Raw genomic sequence first — 17,696 nt, 5'->3', positions numbered from 1 at the left:
GTCTGAGGTTAGTAACGGACGATGTGGGATGTTTTTAGGTGAGTATTCTAGTCCCGGGGGTCCCTTGGGTCCCCTTTTTTCTTGCCATGTTTCCAGGCAACCTTTTGGCCCGGTCGGCGTTCCTAAAGGGGTCCCGGGAATTGGCAGGGGTCACCGCTGCATTTGCAGCACTTTCTCTGTGCCCTCTCCAGCGGTCGCCGCTTAACTAATTTAGGCAGCGCTCCCCTTCCCGCCCCCGCCCCCCCCCCCCCCCAGGCGCCACTCCAGATGCCGCACCTTCCAGCCGGGCAGCGTCGGCACCGCAGTTTCTCCGGCGGTCCCCGCTCCTAATTTAGGCCCCGGGTTCCTCCGGGGCCTACTCCCGTCGGCACGATCCTGCGGCAGCGCTTCCCCGTTTTTATGCGGCGGCCTTGCAGGCTGCCGCGCCGCAGAAGCCGCATCTCCAGCCGGGCAGCGCCGGCGCCGTGGCCCTCTCAGGCGGTCGCCGACTTCTAATTTAGGTCCCGGCTTCTCCCGGGGCCTACTTCCGGCGTCACCTCCCCGCCCACTTCCTCCTTTCTCGGCGGGCTTTTCTCCCGCCCGACCATCAGCCCTCAGTGTTGCTCTGCCCACCGGCGCCATCTTAGTGCACCCACGCACGCCTCTTCTCTCCTCGGAGATCGACAGTGGATGACAACTGGCTTTGGCTGCACTGCTGCAGGATCCGCATTTCCTTCCACGAAGGCTTCTTCCCTGAGGGACCATCTTCAAGCTGGGCTGCTTTTTCCGTCTGGAACTGCTTCGTCTGCGTGAGTAGCTGCACTGCAGACTGACACTTCCCTCTGTCCCCTAACCTTCTGGCATTTTCTTCAGGGACCTTTTCAAAATGTCTACCTCTAAATGGGGCCGCTCTCGTCCTCCTACTTCTTCTTCTAAGTCCTCTGCCTTAGTCAAATACTTTGCATGTTCGTCTTGTAACTGCAAACTTCCCTCAGGTCAGTCCTCTCCACTCTGTCAGGCCTGCAGCAACCCGATTGTTCCCACCGCCCAGGATCCCCCGGCTGCTCCGCTTGAGAGCGATACCCCCACCCCAGGCTGGGTTTCCTCTCTGTCCCAATCGGTGGCGGATCTAACACAAGTGTTTCAAACTCTGGTGTCAGTGCTGGACCGATTACCCCTGCAGACTCCCGCAGTAGCCAGCGAGTCGCAGGAAGCTCCGTCTGAGCCCTCCATTGCAAGCTGCAAAAGGTCCAGAAAGGAACGCCGGTCTGAGTCCTCTTCTCGCTCCATCTCGCCACATGGTCCTTCTCTGCGGTCGGCTTCCCCCAGGTTCTCCTCCCCTGAGTCAGGCGAGGCGTTCTCTGATGCGCCCTCGGAGGATATTTCGGAGTTGGATTCTAACCAAATCGCTACCATGAGGGATATGGTTCAGAATCTCATTGCGGCGATACATTAATCCTGTGGCATCAAGGAGTCCTCTACGGAACCCGCAGATCAGGCGGTTTCGTTTAGACGGGTTAAACCACCTTCCAAGTTTTTCGCTCCTCACCCTGAATTCGAGGAGATTATGACTAGAGAAAGAGAGAACCCGAACAGACGCTTTCAGAGAGGAAAGCGACTTGGCGTTTTATATCCCTTTTCTCCGGAGCTCACCGCTAATTGGACTGCTTCTCTTTCGGTGGACCCTCCAGTTTCCAGACTGTCCACCAACACGGTCCACCCACTGTCCGGCGGAGCATCTCTGAAGGATTCTAATGATAGAGTCATAGAATCTTTTGCGAAGTCAGCTTTTGAAGCGGCCTCAGCTAGTCTTTGCCCGGCCTTTTCTTCCACTTGGGTTTCAAAATCCATATCCAAATGGGCCAAACAGCTCCGTCAGGGCATCCTGGACAGGGCTCCACCCGGACAGTTGGCGGAACTTGCTAACCAGATTTCTCATGCGGGTGAATATCTGGTCTCCGCCTCCCTGGATGCCGCGTCTAGTGCGGCTCAGGCGTTCAGCAATGCGGTCGCCATCCGCCGGACTGTTTGGCTTAAGGCCTGGCAGGCGGATTTGTCTTCCAAAAAGTCCCTTACCAGCCTGCCTTTTCAGGGGTCTCGTCTCTTTGGTTCTAAGCTGGACCAAATCATTAAGGACGCCACCGGGGGCACAAGGTCTCTTCTTCCCCAGGCCAAGCCTCGTCGTGCTCCTCCTAGACGTCAATTTCGATCTTTGCGGCCTCTTCGTCGCTTCGCGGCGTCAAACTCCTTTTCCCAGCAGCAACAGAGGCCACAGGCACGTCAAGAGAAGAAAGCGGTATCCTTTAGGCCCACTCCTTCCTGGTGTCCTCGCTACTCCCAGGGTAGATCCTCCAGGTCCAGAACTGGGAGAACCACCTCGGCATGACTCTCGGCAAGAACCCAGCCCACCCCCCAGGCTGGGCGGCCGTCTCCTCTTCTTCAGGGATGTCTAGATCTCCTCAGTAGAGGACGCATGTGTCAGGGAAGTTGTATCCTCGGGATACAAGATAGAGTTCGTTTCACGACCCCGGAATCGTTTCTTCGAATCCCGACCTCCAAGAGACCCCGCTCTAGTTCCGGGTTTCTTCGCAGCCATCGCTTCTCTCCTCAAAGCCGGGGTAATCGTTCCCGTTCCAGAAAAAGAACGGTTCACAGGTTTCTATTGAAACCTTTTTGTGGTACCGAAAAAAGACGGCAAGGTGCGTCCCATTCTGGATCTAAAATTGCTGAACAGGAGAGTTCGTCTGAAGCACTTCAGGATGGAATCCCTTCGTTCAGTAATTGCTTCCATGGAGGCTCAGGAATTTCTGTGTTCCATAGATATTCAGGACGCCTACCTCCATGTCCCGATATTCCCAGGACATCACTGATATCTGCGCTTTGCGGTGCTCGAGGAACATTTTCAGTTCGTCACCCTGCTGTTCGGTCTTGCAACCGCCCCAAGAGTTTTCACGAAGATCGTGGCGGCGCTGATGGCCATCTTGAGGGTCAGAGGCCTGGTTCTTTTTCCATACCTCGACGACATCCTCATCAAGGCTCCGTCCTTTTCTCAGGCTCACGAAAGCCTGTCCATCGTTCTCGACACCCTAGTCCGTTTCGGGTGGCTGGTCAACCAGAAGAAGTCCTGCCTTATTCCTTCTCAGCGCATCATCTTTCTGGGCATGCTTTTCGACACTCGTCAAACCAAGGTCTTTCTTCCCGAATACAAGAGATCCATCCTTCGTCAGGACATACGCTTGCTCCAGGGTCCTCGGCCTCCCTCCTTCCGATCGGCCATGAATGTTCTGGGGAGGATGGTAGCAACATTGGAAGCGATTCCCTTCGCCCAATTTCATTCACGACCCCTTCAGCAAGCCATTCTGCATCAGTGGGACAGGTCTGTTTTCTCTCTGGATCGTCCGATCCGACTCCCTCACCGGGTCAAACGGTCTCTCAACTGGTGGCTGATGTCACCTCTCATCTCCCAGGGCAGGTCCTTTCTTCCTGTTCACTGGCAGGTGGTGACGACAGACGCCAGCCTGCTCGGCTAGGGTGCGGTGTTTTGCCACCTGACTGTCCAGGGCCGTTGGTAGGCGCAGGAGTCAACTCTGCCGATCAATGTCCTCGAGATTCGGGCCATTTTTCTGTCCCTCCGTCACTGGGAAAGGATTCTCAAGGGCCTACCTATCCGAATCCAGACGGACAACGCCACGGCTGTGGCTTATGTCAACCATCAGGGGGGGACTCGGAGCTCCCTGGCCCTTGCCGAGGTATCCAAGATTCTCCTCTGGGCAGAGGCAACGGTTCCGCTGATATCCGCGGTGCATATCCCCCGCGTGGACAATTGGGCCGCCGACTTCCTCAGCCGTGAGGGTCTCACGGCAGGAGAATGGTCCTTGCACCAGGAAGTCTTCCATCAGATTTGTCTTTGATGGGGGACTCCGGATGTGGACCTCACGGCGTCTCGTACGAACAAGAAGGTTCCTCAGTTCGTCTCCAGGTCTCGCAATCCTCTTGCAGTGGGCGTCGACGCTGTGGCCATTCCTTGGTCACGGTTCGCGCTGCCCTACCTGTTCCCACCCCTTCCCTTGCTTCCGAAACTATTGAAAAAGATCAAAGCGGAAGGGGTGCCGGTCATTCTGATCGCCCCGGATTGGCCCGGGAGAGCTTGGTTTGCGGAGATCGTCAACCTTCTCGCGGACGCCCCCTGGCGCCTTCCAGACAGGCCCGATCTGCTGTCTCAGGGTCCGATCTGCCACCCGAATTCTCGGTCGCTCAATTTAACGGCGTGGCTGTTGAGACCGCAGTTCTAAGAGCATCCGGCCTTTCGGATCGGGTGATTCACACCATGATCCAGGCTCTGAAGCCTTCGTCTTCCAGGATCTACTATCGTACCTGGAAGGCTTATTTCCGTTGGTGCGAGTCCAACCGCGTTTAACCTATGTCCTTTTCCCTGCCTTCCGTCTTGGCCTTCCTTCAGGCAGGACTGGATTCGGGCCTTGCCCTTAGTTCCCTAATGGGCCAGGTTTCTGCGCTTTCCATCCTTTTTCAGAAGACTTTATCTTCTCGGCCACAGGTTAAGACCTTCCTTCAGGGAGCAGCCCATGCTGCCCCTCCGTATAGGGCCCCCGTGGATTCATGGGATCTAAATCTGGTACTGGACGTTCTGAGGGTTTCCTCCTTTGAGCCTCTCAGGGAGTTTCCCCTGTCAGTCCTATCGTGGAAGGTGGCCTTTCTTGTGGCCATCACTTCTATCCGCCGCGTTTCAGAGTTGGCGGCCCTCTCTTGCCGTCCTCCGTTCTTGGTCATTCACCAGGACAAGGTAGTCCTCAGGCTTCCGCCTTCCTTCCTTCCTAAGGTGGTTTCCACCTCAACGAGGACATCGTTCTACCTTCTTTTTGTCCAGCTCCGACTCATCCTCTGGAGCGATCGTTGAACAAGCTGGACCTCGTCAGGGCAGTGAGGATCTACCTGACTAGAACGTCCGTTTTCTGGAAGACGGATTCTCTTTTCATCATTCCTGATGGCACGCGTAGAGGCCTGCCGGCTTTCAAGATGACTATTGCTCGCTGGATCTGAACGGCAATTTTGGAGGCTTACCGGGTCAAGAACAGAGTGCCCCCTCCTGGGATAAAGGCTCACTCTACCCAGGCAGTCGACGCCTCCTGGGCGGTGCACCACAGGGCTTCCGCCCTCCAGCTTTGCCAAATTTTACATGGTCCATACCTACGCTTCGGCTTCCAGCATAGGTAGAAGGATCTTGCAGGCGGCAGTGGTGAGTCCTGTGACCTGATGGAAGTCTGTTTTTCCCACCCCAGGGACTGCTTTGGGACATCCCATGGTTCCTGTGTCCCCCAATGAAAGGCGATAGAGAAAACAGGATTTTTGGTTGCGTACCGTAAAATCTGTTTCTCGGAGCCTTCATTGGGAGACACAGCTCCCTCCCAGGTTATTCAGTTTTCTGTTGTTCCGTGTTCTATGACTGTTCTCATGTTTACAGTTGTCATGTTTGTGGTTATGTCATTTCAATCTTATTGTTTTCTCCTACTGCTTTCTCACTAACTGAAGTGTATAATGCCAGTCGGTGGGGTGTACACTGCAGAGGAGGAGCTAACTTTTTTGTGCATAGTGTCAGCCTCCTAGTGGCAGCAGCATACACCCATGGTTCCTGTCCCCCAATGAAGGCTCCGAGAAACAGATTTTACGGTAAGCAACCAAAAATCCTGTTTTCTCCTACACCTCATTGGGGGACACAGGACCATGGGTGTTATGCTGCTGCCACTAGGAGGACACTAAGTAAACACAGAAAGAATAGCTCCTCCCCTGCAGTATACACCCTCCTGCTGGCTCTCAGTGAACCAGTTCTTGCTTAGTGTCTGTAGGAGGCACTTGGGTCTGTTTCAGACCCCACCGTTTTTATTTTAATTTTAGATTTTTTGTTCTATTTTTTCCTTTAACGGAGCGAATGGGGGCGACGGATCCTTTCTAGGCTCCGATCTCCCCCGAACCATCAACAGGCAAGTACGTGGAGCGTCCCTCCCGTATCCTTTCCTGCAACGTTGGATGCCAGTCCTGAGTTCATCTTGCGGGCGATGGTTCCTTCGCATTCCGATCTCCCCCCCTCCATAGCAGGCGACCACATGGAGTAGCCCTCCATCTACCTTTCCTGGAGCCAGGTGCATAGCCGGACATGAAATATATGGCGTCCGTGCAGCCCCCCTCTGCATCACCACTGATATAGCGGATGACCCACGGCGGCAGAAGCTCTCCACCCCCTCCCTGACTATGGCGACGGTGGATTGAGCACCGGCCCACCGCATCTACCGTGAGTACACTGCAGGGCCAAGGCGCTTGGGGGGTCCTGGTCCCCGGGGTATGGGAGGTCCGCACCTTAACGCCTGGGTCCGTGGGTGGTCTGCAGTGCGGCAATTCCTTCAAAGAGTGTGTCTTAAGAATGGCGCTAATAGCGGTCGCGGTGCTGCAGGCCGCAACCACAGATTTAAAATTTAGCCCCAGGCTTTTCCCTTTCATACAGGCCGGAGTTTTGGCCACACCCACCGGCAGTTACCGCCGCCCACTCTTTCTGGCGCTTCTCGTTCCCTGAGAGACACTCTCACTTCCTGATCTTGGCGGCCATCTTGGTAAACCCACAGGGCTGATGCTGCAGCGCTGCTCCAGCCTTTTTAATCACAGCCTTAAGGATTAGCGATTCCTGTGCATAACTACCGTGGCATCACACTGCAGACCTCCCCTGGGGACTCAAGACACAGGACCATGGGTAAGCTCCAGAAACATAGCTTAACCCTTCCCCTGCTAGTAAGCGCTTTCCTCCAGGCTTTACTATGTCTCAACCAAAGCCTCACAAAAAGTCTAGGAAAACCCACACTGTATTTTTCGCTGCATGTACCTCTTGTAAGGTATCCTTACCCCGGGGTCACAATACTGCATTGTGCACAGCTTGTGAACCGGTGACGGCTCAGGAACCACCTATTGCTGATACTGAACCCAGAGAGCCTAGTTCCCCTGAGTGGGCTACCTCCCTTTCCCGGTCTATGGCATCCCTGGCAAAAGCGTTAGACTCGTTCCGAGACCCTTCCTCTAACCAGGGCACTAATACGGATGACGCTTCAGATGGTCAGAACCCCTCGTACTCCAGGGGTCGTACCTTGCCAAGGAGTTCTCAATCTTCCAGGAACAGGACTCATGCCATATCCCCAGACCATCAACGGTTTTTGGGTTCTGAGAGCTCCATCTCTCGCTCCCCTTCCATCGGGGCTAGTAGAGAACCTTTTTCAGAGGACGATTCTGATACGTCCCTAGATCAGGAATTTCATTACGATCAGGAGACTCTCGACTCTAATTGAGTCAGTGAATAAGGCTTTGAGACTTGAGGAGGAACCTTTATCTAAAACGGATCATGCCGTGTCCTTTAAGAGGACCAAACGAGCTCACAGAGTGTTCGCCACTCATCCCGAATTTAAGCAAATTGTTGAATCTCACAGGATTCGTCCAGATAAACGATTCACAGGGCAGAAGCCCATGGAGTCCAAATATCCCTTTGCCCAGGATCTAAGAAAAGATTGGTCACAATCTCCCCTGGTAGATCCTCCGGTATCGCGCCTGTCTACGAAATCTGTTTTATCCTCCTCGGAGGGCGCCTTTATTAAAGATCCAACCGATCATCAGATCGACAATATGGCGCGTTCAGCTTTTGAAGCCTCAGCGGCCGCACTCTTTCCATCTTTTGCCGCTACGTGGGTGGCTAAGGCTATGACCCACTGGGCTGAGGTCTTGTCTTCAGCAGTACTGGATACCAATCTTCCCCCCGAGATAGCAGACCTCGCTACTCAGATAGCCAGAGCTGGAGATTTTGTAGTCACCGCGTCCCTGGATGCCGCTGACTGCGCTTCTCAAGCAGCAGCAAATGCCATCACCATCCGGAGGTCCTTATGGCTCAGGGACTGGCGTGCGGATTCTACTTCCAAAAAGTCATTGACTTCTCTCCCATGTCAGAGCGGTCGCCTTTTTGGCGAACAGCTCGACCAGTTAATTTCTGACGCCACTGGAGGGAAGAGTAAATTTCTTCCACAACAGAGACCCTCTCGGCCCTTTCGGAACCTGCAACCACAGGCTCGGTCCTCATTTTTTTCGTTATAACTCAAACTGGTCCTCTACTTCCACATCTCCCGGTTCCGGCCAGGCACAACGTGGAGACAGAGGTTCACAGGCCTCTTTTAAGCCTTCCCCTTCATGGAGAGACAGGCCAAGGCAGCCGGGATCCAGAGGCTCCAAAACGTTCAGACCTTCCACACAATGACTCTGCGGTATCCGGGGGACACACTCAAAGTAGGCGGCCGCCTGCTTTCCTTCAGTGCCGCGTGGCTCTCGGTCGTTCACGACGAGTGGGTCCGTCATCTAGTGTCCTCCGGATACAAGATAGATCTCTTATCTCCAAACCGTTTTTTTTTTCCTGTCTTCTCCTCCCAGGGCAAAGGCATCAGAGTTCTTCAAAGCTATAAGCTCTCTGAAAAAAGACGGAGTTATTATTCCGGTCCCTCAAAGCGAAAGGTTTCAAGGTTTTTATTCAAACCTCTTCATTGTTCCAAAGAAGGACGGTACAGTACGGCCCATACTGGACCTAAAGCTGCTAAACAAGTTTGTCAGGGTACGACGGTTCCGGATGGAATCGCTTTGTTCTGTCATCGCCTCCATGGAAAAAGGCGAGTTCCTGGTGTCTATAGACATCCAGGACGCATACCTCCACATTCCTATTTTACCTTCTCACCAAAGGTTTCTTCTCTTCACAGTTCAGGGAGATCACTTCCAATTTGTTGCTCTGCCCTTCGGCCTCGCCACCACTCCCAGGGTAATCACCAAGGTCATGGCGGCTGCCGTGGCCATACTCCACACCCGAGGAGTGGTGTCGCTCCCGTATTTAGACGATATCCTCATCAAAGGCCCCTCTTTCTGCTCCTGCAAGGAAGCCGTGGCCATCACAATAGATACCCTTTCTCGCCTGGGTTGGAAGATAAACTTCAAAAAATCTTCCCCAGTGCTGGCTCAGCGAATTTCCTTTCTAGGAATGATACTCGACTCATCCCGGGGATTGGTTCTTCCCCCGGAAAACATCTCAGTCTTACAGCAAGAAGCTCAGAAGCTCTCTCAGCCTCGCTCTCAATCTCTGCGCTTCAGTATGAGAGTCCTTGGCAGGATGGTAGCAGCTATGGAGGCGGTTCCATTTGCCCAACTACACCTCCGTCCTCTACAGCATGCCCTCCTGGCTGTTTGGGACAGGAACCCGTTCTCCATAGACCGTCGGTTCCTCCTTCCCCAGCGAGTCAGACAGTCTCAGGTGGTGGACATTGAAATCCTCCCTGAATCAAGGGAAGTCTTTTCTTCCAGTACACTGGCTGGTTGTGACGACAGACGCCAGTCTTCTAGGCTGGGGAGCGGTGTTCCTTCATCACACTGCTCAGGGCCGCTAGTCCCCCCAGGAATCACGCCTTCCAATCAACATCTTGGAAATCCGGGCGATCAGGCTGGAACTTCTCCAGTTCCATCCCTTCCTAGCAGGTCGCCCAATCAGGATTCAGTCCGACAACGCCACTGCAGTGGCATGCATCAACCGCCAAGGGGGAACCCGCAGCAGGGCGGCCATGACAGAGGTAGACCACATCCTCGACTCCGGGGAGTGGTCTCTCCATCCGGAGATCTTCCACCAGATCTGCTGTCGTTGGGGAACCCTGGACGTGGATCTGATGGCCTCACGGCTGAATTCCAAGGTTCCCGACTTCATGGCTCGGTCCCACGATCCGGCAGCCATCGGGGCAGATGCTCTTGTACTCCCGTGGCATCATTTTCGGCTTCCGTACATATTTCCCCCGCTTCCTCTCCTGCCGAGAGTCATCAAGAAAATCAGCGCGGAGAGGGTACCGGTAATCCTGATTGCGCCAGATTGGCCGCGCCGGGCGTGGTACGCGGAACTAGTTCAACTAGTTGCCGACGTTCCCTGGCGATTACCGAATCGCGCAGATCTGCTATCTCAAGGCCCCTTTTACCACCAGAACTCAGAGGCCCTGTGTTTGACGGCATGGCCATTGAGTCCTGGGTCCTAACCCAGGCAGGTTTCTCTCCAGAAGTCATAGCTACCATGATCAGCGCTAGAAAGCCTACGTCTATGCGTATCTATCGTCGCACTTGGAAGACTTTCTTTTCATGGTGTAGCGACCGAGGACGTTCTCCTCCACATTTTTCCATCCCTTCCATTCTCGAGTTCTTACAAACGGGTTTGGACTTGGGTCTCACCCTTAGTTCTCTCAAGGGGTAGATCTCAGCCCTGTCTGTTCTCTTCCATTGCAGGATTGCCAACAGATTACAGGTCAAGACGTTTATTTAGGGAGTCTCCCATCGGGCGCCCCCCTATAGGATGCCGTTGGAACCATGGGATCTTAATCTGGTCCTCGGAGTTTTGCAACAGGCTCCTTTCAAACCTCTACAGGATGTTCCCCTGTCTCTTCTTTCATGGAAAGTTGCTTTTCTAGTTGCGGTCACCTCTATTAGACGAGTCTCCGAGCTGGCGGCTCTGTCCTCTCAAGTTCCGTTTCTGAATTTTCATCAGGATAAGGTGGTTTTGAGGACATCCCCCTCTTTTGTACCGAAAGTTGTATCCTCTTTTCATCTCAATGAGGAGATTGTCTTTTCGTCACTCTGTCCTGCACCAGTCCATCGCATCGAGAAGGCTTTTCACACACTGGATTTAATGAGAGCTCTTAGGAGATACATCTCGCGGACAGCGTCTTTCTGCAGGTCAGATGCCCTATTCGTGCTCCCGGAAGGACCGAGGAAAGAGTTTTCCACTTCCAAGGCGACAATAGCCAAATGGATCCGTTCGGCTATTCCAGAGTCCTACCGAGTCAGAGGTCTTCCTGTCCCAGCAGGGATTAAGGCTCACTCCACTCGATCAGTGGGTGCATCTTGGGCCATCCGGCACCAAGCTTCGGCAGCACAAGTTTGTAAGGCTGCGACTTGGTCCAGCCTGCATACCTTTACAAAACATTACCATATTCACTCTCAGGCCTCGGCAGATGTGACCGTCGGCAGACGGATTTTGCAGGCGGCTGTGCCGCATCTGTAACTTGTGGGTACAAGCAGCAATTGCAGTTAATTGTTTCCCATCCAGGGACTGCTTTAGGACGTCCCATGGTCCTGTGTCCCCCAATGAGGCGTAGGAGAAAAAGAGATTTTTGTGTCCTCACCGTAAAATCCTTTTCTCCGAGCCAATCACTGGGGGACACAGCACCCACCCTGTTAGCCTATTGGCTTTGTTTTTTTTAAGTTAACTTGGTTTTGACATAGTTCATCCTTGTTAAATATTAAGCTCCTACTGCTTTGTTACCGAACTGGTTCACTGAGAGCCAGCAGGAGGGTGTATACTGCAGGGGAGGCGCTATTCTTTCTGTGTTTACTTAGTGTCCTCCTAGTGGCAGCAGCATAACACCCATGGTCCTGTGTCCCCCAATGATTGGCTCGGAGAAAAGGATTTTACGGTGAGTACACAAAAATCTCTTTTTTCTACCCTTTGTTATTGGAAATTAATCGTTCTTCAATGGGGTCTCTATCCATGGTAGAGAAACCTAAGAATGTAGAACGAAAATAAAGGGCATGTCCACCTTGCACATGTTCCGACTTTTTTGCTTAATAAATCAATATCACCAATAGTAGGGAGAAAAGAAAAAAATGATCTGACTTAAGAATCTGACTACACTAGGTTTATTTGTTGTCTGTAACCATGGAGACAATATAGAATAGATACAAAATAAATGAAGATTCTTAGCTAAGTTGATTTGCTATGTCTATCTTTTCCTCTCCGCAGGTGGCAGGAAAAGAGTTTAAAGAACTGGAAGAAGAACTTCAAATCAACCGGGAGAAGATGTTTGAGTTAGAAGCCACAATTGCCAACATTACAAAAACTCTGGAGAACAGAGAGATGGAACATATCCAGTTTATGGACAACTTCAACAAACAACAGAATTTGCTTCATGTGGAATTGGAAGAGTTACTTGCACAAAAAGCCCTTTCTGACCAAAAATATGAAACCGCCGTGGCTGACTGTGCCGAGCTTTCATCCAAGGTGGAGCAGCAGAAGGAACAGTTGCTACAAGAATTGGAGAAGGCACAGATGACCAGCAACGATCTTGAGATTTCTCTTCAAAAAGTTACTTTGGAACAAGAAGAATGTAAACTTCTGCTAGATGAGAAGACTCGGCAACTGGTGGCCCTTGAGGGCCAAATAAAAAACTCTGAGCAAATGGAAGAGACATATTCTTCACAAGTCTCCCAATTTGAAGTGGAATGTGAAAACCTGAGGAATAGTAACAAGAGTCTGCAGATCGCTTTAGAAGAATCTGAAGGGAAGGTTCGGAATATTTTGGAAGAGAATGAGACTCTTCAGTCCACCATTACTGGTCTGAAAGCCTCTTGTGGTGATCTAGAAGCACTGATGGAATCCACAAAATTGGAAAACCAGACTCTACAAAGTAAGGTAAAGTTTACTCACATTAAGCTTTTTTTACCACCTTGGTCTAACGTTTTGTAGGTTTTTTTTTTCATAAACTTTAATTTTGGACCAAATGAAGTGATGTAGAACCGCAGCTTCTGGAAGAACCACTTGTTTTTGCCTGTCTTGTACCTGTTGACAGATCTTTGCCAGTATTTGAAAAGGCATGTGACCCTTCACTGCTGTAATTTTTTTTTTTTTATTTATTTTTTTTTTAGACATCGCTTGAATTTCAACACCCGAATCCGTAATTTTGTTTTTCTACCCTTTTTTGGTTTTGAAAATTAATCGTTCTTCAGTGGGGTCTGTGACCACAGTAGGGAAACCTAGGAATGCAGAACGAAAATAAAGGGCATGTCCACCTTCCACAAGTTCCGACTTGTTTGCTTACTAAATCTCAATTACTAGTAGTAGGGAGGACAGAAAAAAATTATCTGACTACAGGATCTGACTACACTGGTTTTATTTGTTGTCTGTAACCATGGAGACAAAATAGAATAGATTCAAAATAGTTGAAGTTTCTTAGCCGAGAAGATTTGCTACGTCTTTATCTTTTCCTCTCCGCAGGTGGCAGAGCTGGAAGAAAACTGTTGTGGGTTGCAGAATAAATTACAAGAGGCCGATCTACATGTCAAAAATATTCAGGAGCAGAACTGTTGTGAACGGGAAGGTCTGGATGAGGAGCTGCAGGCAATCAGGGGGCAGCAGGAGGACAGCAGAGTAAGTTACTCTTCTGTATAAAAATATTGAGGGAGATTTACTTTTTGCTAAATGCGCCAATTTGTTCCATATTTATTATGTGTTTTAGACACTTTTTGTGGTTTGTCTGACAAGGGGTATGGCTTTGCTGAAAAGGATGTGGCCTACCCTGAAGTGGGCATGCTCTGATACGAAATGCTACGCACAAAAAAAAAATGCACCAACATTTTTAGGTGCAGATTTCTTACACAAAGTCACCAATCAGTGAGTGGTGTAAACTTACACCAGGCAGTCTAAAGAGGCAGCAAACCAGCATCCATAGTAATAAATCTGTCCCCATGTTTTCTATTTTATTTTTTTTCCATGATTTACTGCCGTCACCACTTACTCTGCACCCCTGTACCAGTTTGTTTCAGTGCTATGATACGTGACCGCTGCAGCCATCATGTGTCAACCAGAGACAATAGGACAACCTGCACTGGAATATCAGGGGAAATATCAGGGGAATAGCCATTATTTGATGACACTTTTGCATCTTGGTTAATTATTAATACGACCCCTTTAAAGGGAAAGTGTCATCAGAAAATTACCTCTGCTCTTAGAGATAGGACCATGGGTGCAGCTTGGACCATTCATGTGAGCCCGCGCCAGTGTCTGGGTGCAGCTCGGGCCATAAATGTGAGCTGCGCGGCAGTGCCAGTGTCTGGGTGCAGCTCGGGCCATAAATCTCAGCCCGCGCGGCTGTGTCTGGGTGGAGCTCAGACCATTCATGTGAGCCCGCGCGGCTGTGTCTGGGTGCAACTCGGACCATTCATGTGAGCCCGTGCGGCTGTGTCTAGGTGCAGCTCGGACCATTCATGTGAGCCCGCGCGGCTGTCTCTGGGTGGTGCTCGGACCATTCATGTGAGCCCGCGCAGCTGTGTCTGGGTGCAACTCGGACCATTCATGTGAGCCCGCGCGGCCGTGTCTGGGTGCAGCTCGGACCATTCATGTGAGCCTGCGTGGCTGTGTCTGGGTGCAGCTCGGAGCTTTCATGTGAGCCCGCGCGGGTGTGCCAGATCCGTGCACCCGTCCCTTTGCCTCTCCGTCAGATATTGCCACACAGAAGCTGCTGTTCTATGCCAGTAGTGATGCTCTGCATGTATACAAGTGCTGTCTGTGCTCCGCAGGCTCAGCTCCTGACCGCTACGACCGAGGCTGCAGAAATGAAGGCGTCTGTCGCTTCCTTGCACAAGGAGCTGGAATCTCAGGCACAGAGACACAAGGATGATGTAACGGAGCATGAAACGCGTCTCCTGCAGGCGGAGTCCCGTCACCGATCCCTGGTGGATGAGATGAGGAAACAGGTGAGTGAGTGATGGCTGCTAAGTCATTGTACACATTGGAAAAGTAAAAAATTAAAAATCCTCCCAGTGTATGGGATGTATGAGCGACACTTAAGAGCCGTTCTTGCTGGTTGCACCAGTCTGTATGCTGTCATTTCCATATGATGGCTGATGCACTGACTAACAGAATCTCAAAGTATTTTATTTAGTAATATTTACCCCGAGAAATCACTCCAGAGTGCCCTCCACTAGGGGGCGACCTTTAGTGCAGCTCGCTGTCCTGTTGTCAAGTGCAATCTGTCTCCAGCAGAGCATTTAGCATGGGACTGTAAAGCGAGGAGTTATGGGAATTATGAGTATGCGGAAAAGTCAGTGGTTTACTGATGTTAATCCCTTGTCAACATGTGACACACATGCACAGCAGGTGCCAGCTCGATTGTACAGCCAGCACCTGATTTTAACAGCAGCAACCGAAGTTGAGTTCTGATCGCTGCTGTTCAGCAATTAAACCCCGCTATCAATCCCTGACAGGGGTATTTAAGTGGAGCGATCACGGGGCAATGATGGGTTGCCATGGCAGTATAGGGGTCTAGTAGTGTCGCAGCCATCTTGGTGCTCCTATGAAACAGGAGACCAGATTTTTGTTATATACTTCAGGTTCAAATCTCCTCTGGGAACTAAAGTTTTTTTTTATTTAAAAAAAAAAAAAAAAGTTTTTATAACTATATAAAAAAAATTGAATTGTGCCTCTTTTTTTCCAGTGCAAAAATTAGAAAAGACAAAGGGGGGGGGGGATGACCTGGATTTCAGAAAATGTGGACACAAAATTGTAATTTATTATTGTTATCAATATTAATATTTCTCCATCGCCTCTCGTTGGGGGACACAGGAACCATGGGTGTATGCTGCTGCCACTAGGAGGCTGACACTATGCAAATAAAAAAAGTTAGCTCCTCCTCTGCAGTGTACACCCCACCGACTGGCATTATACTCTCCAGTTTAGCTTAGTGTCAGTAGGAGGTGGACACGGGTCTTTCATTAGACCCATATCTACCTCAATGTGCGTCGTTCCTTTTCAGGTACCACGGAGGGATACAGGGTGAACAGTCACACCTGTAGTCCCACAAAGCGGACTATGAGTACAGCGTGTACTGCCACCCCGTATCCTCATACGTCTAGTCGGCAGGACCCCAGCCCCTAACACAGAAGCGTGTTCAGGTGATTCGTACCGGGCCTGCCTCCGTCTCCCACCCACTCGCCCACCAGAGCCTGTCGGTCTGAGGAGATGAGGACGTCCCACATCGCAGGATTTCGGACGTCTGATTCATGCTGGACGGGAAGGTATTTTTCTTTCTTCCCAGGGTCTGGCGAAGTCAGGATGAAGATAAGAAGATGAGAAGACAAGAAGAAATATAGGTCCTGGCTTTTCTCTTTATTTCATACCTGCGGCCCCCCCTTAAGCTATCTGTTCTGAACCTTTACGGAGGTTTTTAGTTTCGGCAGCCTTCCTTGCCTTTTCCGGCAGTAGTGGGGGCACCGGGTATCCCACCGCTGCGTTTTGAGGCCTCCGCGCCGCACTTTCCCCCATCCCGGCGGTCATTTGCCACAAACCTAGGTCCCGGCTTTTCTCGGGCCTAGTTACAGCGCTGGCTCCGCCCCCCCATCCTCTCAACATCTGGGCGGGCTTTTCTCCCGCCCGACTCTGTCTATACCCATTCCTGTGCAGGGCGGCTAGCTCCGCCCACTACTCCCAGCCTCCCCATTCGGCCTGGGATCGCCGCCATCTTGCTGGACAGCGCTCTCCTCCGCACCTGGTGGCTATTCCTGCTCCCCCCTCCGATCTGAGAGCGGGTCCCTTCCCACCAGCATGCGTCTTCCCGGCCGGGTTCCCCGCCTCTATCTTCCTGCTGGGGCCCTGGACCTGTGCCCTGATGCCTGTCGCAGCTACAGCCTGGGAGCAGACTACAGGACACTACACCTGCTGTGAGTAGCACTGCTTCGCAGTTTGGCACTCCTCTCTGCATCCCTCCTGTTCCCCTAACCTTCTGACATTCTTTATAGCTATGCTTACCATGCCTAATCCGATAGGGAAGCGTTCTTCTCCTCCTTTTATGGAAGCCGGTCACTGGTGGGATTATATTCCATCGTGCAATCAGTGAGTCACTAGTGTATCCGTACTCTAGATCCGGGCAGCCACTGGCGTAGTACGTAATAGTACTCTGGAGCCGTGCAATGTCCGGCGTAGTAGTACTCTAGAACCGTACAGTCACTGGCTCAATACGTAACAGTACTTCATAGCCGTGCAGTTAAAGGTTTATCAGTACTCTAGAGCCATGCAGTCACCGGCGTAATATGTAGTAGTACTCTAGACCCGTGCAGTCACCGGCGTAATACGTAATAGTACTCCGGAGCCGCGCAATCACTGGCGTAGCAGCACTTTAGAGCCTTACAGTCACTGGCATAGTAGTACTAGAGCCGTGCAGTCACCGGTGTTAAGTGCTCTAGAGCCGTGCAGTTTCTAGCAGTGGTATGGCAGTATGCCCTAGGCGGCCGTCATCTGTGCCACTGTCCGCCCTGACCTTCCACAGGGAGATGGACCATTATGAAACCTGCCATATGGCGTTCACTTCGCAGAAGGTTTCAGTGGCACTTTTCTCCTTGGAGTCTTTCCGTTTTGTCACACTGCTGTTGCGATTTCTGCTATCGCAGACCTGTGCCTTCATTTTCAGCAGTGCGAGCCTTGGCTATTTCTCTCCACACAGGGTTGCTAGAGCCCTGGCATATCTCCTGCTCTCAGGCACTCGCCCTCCATCTCCCTGCAGCCTCCACCGGATGCAACCATTACACTGCTCTAAGCAGAGAGGGGAGCTGCTCCTACCCACTTCACGACTGCAGTGTTCGGACCTAACTTCCAGCTGGTTAAGAGTCCGTATTTCCCAGCAACGTCTGCTGTGGCTCAGTTGATAAAGAATCTGGCCACATATCGCAGGTGCAGAGGTTTGAACTCAGGTGCACAGCAGAGAGTAGAGTTTAGTCTCCCTGTTGTCAAGCCCACTGTTCTACCTTCAGGAGAACGAGCACAGCAGGACATACTTCAAGACAGACTCCGTGCTGCGGCTTACTACACAGAAGCTGTTATTTTGCCTAATGCCGTCAGG

General features: G+C 51.6%; 1 protein-coding gene across 3 annotated transcripts in view; it reads left to right on the top strand.

The window, feature by feature from the left end:
- CENPF (centromere protein F) overlaps window positions 1-17,696 on the top strand; it is a 57,202-nt gene that overhangs the window by 20,946 nt on the left and 18,560 nt on the right. For all 3 annotated transcript variants that reach the window (XM_077282280.1, XM_077282277.1, XM_077282279.1), the window contains exons 16-18: window positions 11,831-12,499; window positions 13,082-13,234; window positions 14,383-14,559. In XM_077282280.1, the coding sequence (XP_077138395.1) occupies window positions 11,831-12,499; window positions 13,082-13,234; window positions 14,383-14,559 (999 nt within the window). The remainder of the gene's footprint in view (window positions 1-11,830; window positions 12,500-13,081; window positions 13,235-14,382; window positions 14,560-17,696) is intronic.

The sequence above is a fragment of the Ranitomeya variabilis genome, chromosome 2 (assembly GCF_051348905.1).
Source record: "Ranitomeya variabilis isolate aRanVar5 chromosome 2, aRanVar5.hap1, whole genome shotgun sequence".
In the NCBI taxonomy this organism is placed as follows: Eukaryota; Metazoa; Chordata; class Amphibia; order Anura; family Dendrobatidae; genus Ranitomeya; species Ranitomeya variabilis.
Note: the sequence above shows the minus strand (reverse complement) of the source record. Positions and strands in the feature narration are given on the sequence as shown.